Consider the following 7206-nt stretch of genomic DNA (forward strand, 5'->3'; position numbering starts at 1 on the left):
GGCGGAGGCGAGAGCGCGTCGGAGGCATCAGGCGGCTTTCCTCAAAGTTTGCAGTTTTGGCCCGGGGTGGGGGTGGGAGCCTGGTCCTGCGTCAAAGAGGAGGGGGTGCTGCGCTTTGATTGGTCGCCACCTCCTCGTTTATAGGCCGTCAATCAAAGGGCCGGGCGAGAAGGCCGTTGCTGGGCTTGTTTGGGGGAGGGGGCGGCTGGCTAGCTGGCTGGAACGGAGTCAGTGCGCCGTCGGAAGAGCCAGCGAGAGTCGCCGCGACCGGCCTGCCTGCCTTGCGCGCCTCCTGGGGTTGCCGAGAAAGCAGAAAAGGGGGAGCGGATCGCCTCCAGATTTGCCTTTAACCCCCCTCCGGACTTTTTCTCTCGTGGACTCGGCTTTCTCCCCTCCGGCCGCCACGCTGGCGCATCTGCTACCCGCCCCGGCGATGTACAACCTGTTGGAGAGCGAACTCAAGGCGCCCCAGAGCAACCCCGGTGGAGGCGCGGCTGGTAACGGGGGTCCCGGGAGCGCCGGGAAAGGAGGGCCAGGAGGAGGCGGAGGTGGGACGAACGCGGCCGTCGCGGACCAAGACCGGGTCAAACGTCCCATGAACGCCTTCATGGTGTGGTCGCGGGGCCAGCGTCGCAAAATGGCCCAGGAGAACCCCAAGATGCACAACTCGGAGATCTCCAAGCGCCTTGGCGCGGACTGGAAGCTGTTGAGCGACGGCGAGAAGCGCCCCTTCATCGACGAGGCCAAACGCTTGCGCGCCGTCCACATGAAGGAATACCCGGATTACAAGTACCGGCCCCGTCGCAAGACCAAGACGCTGCTCAAGAAGGACAAGTACGCGCTTCCGGGGAACCTCTTGGCCCCCAACGGGGGTCCCGGCGGTGGCGGGGGCTGCGGGGCGGTGGCGGGCGGCGGGGTGGGCAGCCCCGTGGGCGTCGGGCAGCGCCTGGACTCGTACGCCCACGTCAACGGCTGGCCCAACGGCGCCTACGCGGCCGCCTCGCTGATGCCCGAGCAGCTGGGCTACGGGCAGCACCCAGCCATGGGCAACGCGCAGCTCCAGTCGCTCCACCGTTACGACCTCCAGTACAGCCCCATCATGTCGGCCGCCCAGCCTTACATGACCGCCGCCGCTTCCACCTACAGCATGGCCGCCGCCGCCGCCGCCTACGGCCAGCAGCCGTCGGGCCACGCCATGAGCCTGGGGACTATGACCTCGGTGGTCAAAGCCGAGCCCAGCTCGCCGCCGCCGCCGGCCCTCGCCTCGCACTCCCAGCGGGCCTGCCTGGGGGATCTCCGCGACATGATCAGCATGTACCTGCCTCCCGGAGGAGACGCCGCTGCCGCCGCCGCCGACCCGTCGAGCCTGCAGAGTGGACGCCTCCACGGGGTCCACCAGCACTATCACAACGCCGGCGGGGCGGCCGTCAACGGCACCGTCCCACTGACTCATATCTGAAAAGGAACCCCCCCACACCTTCCTTCCACGCTCAGCTGGCCACCGGGCTCGCTTTGGCCGCCCCGTCGGATCTCCGGAGAGGCGGCTGCGCCTGGTCTTAACTTCCCACCTTCGAAGGGAGCCGCCTTCCACCGCCGCCGTTGTTGCCCCCTTCCGAGGCGACCCCGTCCCGACCCCACTTTGCTCCCCCCTTCCCATTTCGCCAGAGCCCCGTCGGGCAAAAGAACTATCACCCCCCTCCCCTGTCTCGGTTGTTTTTAACGAACGCGTAATAAAGAGGAGTCTCTGGCTCTCCAAAAGCACAATAGACTGTTTAAAGAGAAAACAAACTTTTTACGAAAAACCGCTGTGAAATGAATTCTGCTTCTCGCCCCCCCCTTTCCCGCCCCCCTCCCCTTTGTTTTCCAGCACTCCACAGGAGGTTTTTACTATTTTTTTTCTCGGAGTGGGGAGGGCGGGGGGGGACGACGACGAGAGGAAAGGCTGGTTTGGAGGAGAGCGCGCGCGCTTTACGCAGCAAGATTATTTTTTTTCCTCTCTCGTTTATGAGACTCCGGTTTCCGACGATCTTGAGAAAGGAAAAAGACACTAAAACAAGCGAGACTTTTATCCAGAGGGAAGGTCGATTCGCCTCCCTCGTGAAATGTTTACACGTTTTTGTTTTTAATTTCCTCGGGTGGAGTCTCCTTTCCTTCCCCGTGTTTCCAACTCCTCCCCACTTGCAACCCTTCCAAATAATGTCTGGATTCTTAATTTTTTTAAAAAAAAAATATCTATAATAAAAAAAGTAATCTGTACGGTTTCTTTCGTTTTCCTAATCCGGGGAGGGGGAGGAATACCTTGATCCATGTCAGGGGTTTCAGATTGTTTGCTTTTATTTTTAAATAATGTGTTTTTAATTGATTTTTCCCATTGGTTTTTAAAGATGGAGCGGAAAGCTATTTGGAGCGAGGGGGTCTGTTTGAGGAGGGGGCGAGGGGGCCTCTCTGCTGCTCTAAGGTAGGGCCTCGGGCCAGCGGGCTTTACTTCGGAGTAAAGACTACCCCGGAGGAATATTGGGGGGATCCGGACGGCCCCCTCTGGATGGCGCGATCACCCGAGGCGGCCGGGCCAACATCCGGACTTTTGCAAGACTTTTGGGGTGAGAAAAATCGATGTATTTCGGATATAGAAAACGCCCAACCACAAATAAGTGGGTTTTTTTTAGCTGGGAATGGCTCTGGAGAGAATATTTTATTTCACCAGACAAGAAAAAAAAAATCCCGCTAATCTCTAATTCTGACTCGCCCAATTTAACACTTGTGGTTATTTTTCTGTATTTTTAATACCCCCACCTGTCCGCTAGCTCCCTCCCTCCCGCGCTCAGTTCGGTGGGTGAGCGAAATAAAATCTTTTTATTTCGCTCTCGCGCCCTGGTAGGTTCGGCTAGGCTTTTCTCCTGGCCTTTCTCTCCCCCCAGGCGGGAGGGAGGATTTGAAAAGAGGCCAATAAATATTTTACAACAGGCCCTGCAGAAGCGTGTTTGGCGGGTGGGGCTTTGTCCTTTCTTTGACGCCTTTGGGCCTCTTTTTTTTTTAAAAAAAAAAATCCCAATTCGTGGGGAGGTTGGATGAAAGTCTCTGCGCTGGAGGAGGTCTGGAGTTGGAAGGTTTGTGGGAGGGAGAGAAAAAGTCCCTGAGGCGTTTGTGGTTGGGTTCCCAAATAAACCTGGCTGGGTTTAAACCTGGCTGGGTTTAATCTCTTAATTTTTTTTTGGGGGGGGGGTTGTCTTCCTTCTGTAATCGTGGTTTGTTCCTCTCTTTTTTTCACCGTATACCTTTGAACGACAGACCTGCGGGTAGGGTGAGATGGAACCTTTAAAAAGTCTTGTAAACCAAGAAATGCGCGCACACACCGACTGCGTTGGGCGATTTTATTATTATTTTAAAGGGGCGTCGCCACTACTGATTTGAGTGTCTGCCGAGGATCGCTTCTCCCTCCGACCCGCGTGGGGCCAACTCCGGGTCAAAGACTGCCAACCTCCCCTTCCGTGGGGAATAATCACCCCGACCAAATTCCGCCTCCCGGGGCCAAGTTTTTGCGCTCCGTTAGGAAGGAGATCTCACCTCGCAAAATCCGCCTCGCCCCCGAACCTAAACCGGACCGCTGGGTCACAATTCCCTCTCGGTCCCCTGCGTGTTTTGGAAATCCACTCGGGAGTTGGAGGTAAGCGGGGGGGGGGGAGGCTTCTGCCGTGAGCCAAATCCAGGTTCCGGGCGCGCCAAGATCCAAAGTCCTCTCCTTTGGGGCTAGGCGCGATCCAGAACCCCTGCCTGTCCGTTCCCTTCTGTCTCCATCCAGGACTTAGGATCCCAAGTGGTTCTGACCTTTTTATTTTATTTTTTTAAAGAAAACCCTCTCCAATATTGGTATTTTTCTCCTTCTCTTTCCAAGGATGCGCAAGGATATTGTAGCAAGCGGTTTTCTTAACTAACTCACAAACAACTCTGCGCAGGAGCAATGTGAAGCCCAGGGATCCTTAGGAGAAAGTCCTTTTTAAATCCCACCCTCCGTCCTTAAATGAAACCCGCAGCGCTCTTAACCCGTTTCCAAACAGCATTTTGATTTAACAATCTTTGTCTCTTTATTTCTCTCGGTTGATGGGAAGGCGCCTTGCCCCAAACTCTCCCTTTTTCTTTCTTTCTTAAAAATACCAAAACCACAACTTTAGGATTCTGGCCGAGGCCGAATGAAAAATCGGTGCAAAATCAGGATTATCCCAGGGCGGGGTTGGGGAAGGTTGGGATGTCAAATCGCTCCTTGTTTATGTTTACCGGGGTGTAATTTTTAAGGAAAGTTGGAGAGAGTTTTTCCTCGCTTTTAATTAAAGAGTTTCGGCTCTTAAAAAGCTGGAGGCGAGGTTCTTTCATTGGGAACGAAGTCTCGCGGGGGGGGGTTGGTTTGTCTAGCTCCCCCCCCAATTTCCTCTGTCCCCCCCCTCCGGGAAAAAAGAATTTCACTTCCTAACTTAAAAAGTGACTTTCGAAACTTAAAAGGAAGTTTTTCCCCACTATCCGACTGATACTTTGCAAACTTTTGTCGTTTGTTTTGTGCGTACACACTTGTTGCTTTTTGTGTGTGTGTGTGTGAAGCGGCTGAGTGTCTTTTTCCAACAACGGGATTTATTATTTCGTTTTTATTTATCCCGTTTGTCCTCGTAGGGGGGGCGAGGAAAAAAAACCAAACTTATTCTAAGGCCAAAGGAGCGTTTGGAAAGAAAAAGTCGCTTCAAGAATAGGCAAAAAATGAATTCGATTTTAAGATATTTAGTCTCGGTGAATTCCTCCTTTCTTCTTTGTCTCTCCCTTCCTATCTTTCTTCTTCTTTTTTTCCTTTCTTCTTTCTCTCCCTTCTTTCCTTCCTTGTTTCCCCCCTTTCCTCCTTTTTTCTTTCTCGCTCTCCCTTTCTTCTTTTTTCTTTCTTTCTCTTCCTTTCCTCCTTTCTTCTTTCTCTCCCTTCCTTCCTTCCTATCTTTCTTTCCTTTCCTTTCTCTTCTTTCTTTCTTTCCTTCCTTCCTTCCACATTATGTCCAGAGGAAAGGCCACTTATGCGGTTGATTTTCTCAAACTTTGCACTGAATTAAAGTCTTTCAAACGTTTTATCTCCTAGCTGAAATGTCTTCCCCCCCCCCTCTGTTTATTCTTTTTCTTCCTTCAGGTCCCCCCCCCCCCTTTTTTTCCCTTAGGAAAAATTGAGGAGAGATTCCAGGATTGGGGTATGCAAAATATAACTTTTCTCCATAAGACATATTCATCCAAATCCTGATTTCTGGATGTTATGAACTAACGGTTCCTGTCTTCTTAGTCCGTCATGGGTGTAGGTCATCCTAGTTGGAAAACTATCTTCTTATGTTACTCAATGCAAGGCCTGAAAGCTCTTTGGACTTTTGGTGTGCGTTGTAAGCCCAAGGACTAGGATTCTTAAATCTCAGTTTATAATTCAGGGAGGCCATGACAGTTTAACCAATGGTGATTTATCCAACAAACTGCAGATAAGCAAGCAATGGTTTTGGGCAAAGAACAGAAAGAGTCCATGTCCATGTGTCTATCCAGCTAACCTTGGCTGGTGCCCCAAAAGTCTAAGCAAGATCTCGTCTGTTAAATGTTTGGATGGGAGGCCACCAAGAGATCTGAATACAGTTAGCTACAATGGGAAGTTGGGTAAATAACCTTGGGAAAGAGTAGCAAGCTACAATTGTCCTGTTGCTAAGAAAACAACATGGATGTGGTATTCCCAGGAGTCCAGATTCCACATTTGAGAATTTTTTTTGGGGGGGAGCAGGGGAAGGATGTTTTGGGGTGTTATTTTAAGAAATTTTCCAATTATCCTTCCTACTTTTTCCAGTTTAGGATTAATTCCTCTCCTGTTAGATTGTCTTTTTCATGCTTTCTCTCTAAAGCAACCGATTCTCAATCTTGCCCCCTGGAAGAGGTGTGGATATCTGGAATACTGTACTGTGTCCAGTTCTGGAGACTTCACCTACAAAAAGATATTGACAAAATTGAACAGGTCCAAAGACGGGCTACAAGAATGGTGGAAGGTCTTAAGCATAAAACTTATCAGGAAAGACTTCATGAACTCCATCTGTATAGTCTGGAGGACAGAAGGAAAAGGGGGGACATGATCAAAACATTTAAATATGTTAAAGGGTTAAATAAGGTTCAGGAGGGAAGTGTTTTTAATAGGAAAGTGAACACAAGAACAAGGGGGCACAATCTGAAGTTAGTTGGGGGAAAGATCAGAAGCAACACGAGAAAATATTATTTTACTGAAAGAGTAGTAGATGCTTGGAACAAACTTCCAGCAGACGTGGTTGGTCAATCCACAGGAACTGAATGTAAACATGCCTGGGATAAACATAGATCCATCCTAAGATAAAATACAGGAAATAGTATAAGGGCAGACTAGATGGACCAGGAGGTCTTTTTCTGCCGTCAATCTTCTATGTTTCTATGTAAATCCCAGACTGGCTGGTCAACTCTGAGAGTTGTCAGGGTTAGGTTTGAGCCTGGTCATTCTCATCCCGTCCCTCATAGCGTCCAGCCACTGGCATGTCACATCCACTGCTTCACTGAACTGACGTGGGTTGGAGATAGACAGTTGGTTATCATCATCATATTGCTGATACTTCATCCCAAACATTGGAGGACCTCACCCAGTGGTTTCATGTAGATATTAAATAGGAGGGGAGATGGGACTGAGCCCTGAGATACCCGACAAACAAGGGGTCTGGGGCGGTCAACCTCTGTCCTCCTGCCAACATCGACCTGAATGACCAGAGTGTTAGGAGGAAAACCGTTGCAACACGGTGCCTCCCAATCCCAACTCCATTAGTTGTTGTTGTTATTTATTGGATTTATATGCCGCCCCTCTCCGAAGACTCGGGGTGGCTAACAGCAATCATAAAACAGCGTACAATAATAATCCAATACTAAAAATGATTAAAAACCCATTAATATAAAAAACCAAACATACATGCAGACATACCATGCATAAAATTGTAAAGGCCTAGGGGGAAAGGGAATCTCAATTCCCCCATGCCTGCCGGCAGAGGTGGGTTTTAAGGAGCTTGCGAAAGGCTAGGAGGGTGGGGGCAACTCTGATATCCGGGGGGAGTTGGTTCCAAAGGGTTGGGGCCGCCACAGAGAAGGCTCTTCCCCTGGGTCCCGCCAAATGACATTGTTTAGTTGACGGGACCCGGAGAAGGC

The 7206-nt window shown here is 50.7% G+C and overlaps 1 protein-coding gene across 1 annotated transcript; it reads left to right on the top strand.

Moving 5' to 3' along the window:
* The first annotated feature begins 144 nt into the window (after nucleotides 1-144).
* Nucleotides 145-2256, top strand: SOX3 (SRY-box transcription factor 3). The gene has a single exon (XM_070758339.1). The coding sequence runs from the start codon at nucleotides 434-436 to the stop codon at nucleotides 1457-1459; it is 1026 nt and encodes a 341-aa protein (XP_070614440.1). The 5' UTR covers nucleotides 145-433; the 3' UTR covers nucleotides 1460-2256.
* The last annotated feature ends 4950 nt before the right edge of the window (nucleotides 2257-7206 follow it).

This window comes from Erythrolamprus reginae, chromosome 8 (assembly GCF_031021105.1).
Source record: "Erythrolamprus reginae isolate rEryReg1 chromosome 8, rEryReg1.hap1, whole genome shotgun sequence".
In the NCBI taxonomy this organism is placed as follows: Eukaryota; Metazoa; Chordata; class Lepidosauria; order Squamata; family Dipsadidae; genus Erythrolamprus; species Erythrolamprus reginae.

What these genes read in the sequence shown, in the direction of transcription:
- SOX3 (XM_070758339.1), top strand. Translation starts at nt 434, where the DNA reads ATGTACAACCTGTTGGAGAGCGAACTCAAGGCGCCCCAGAGCAACCCC.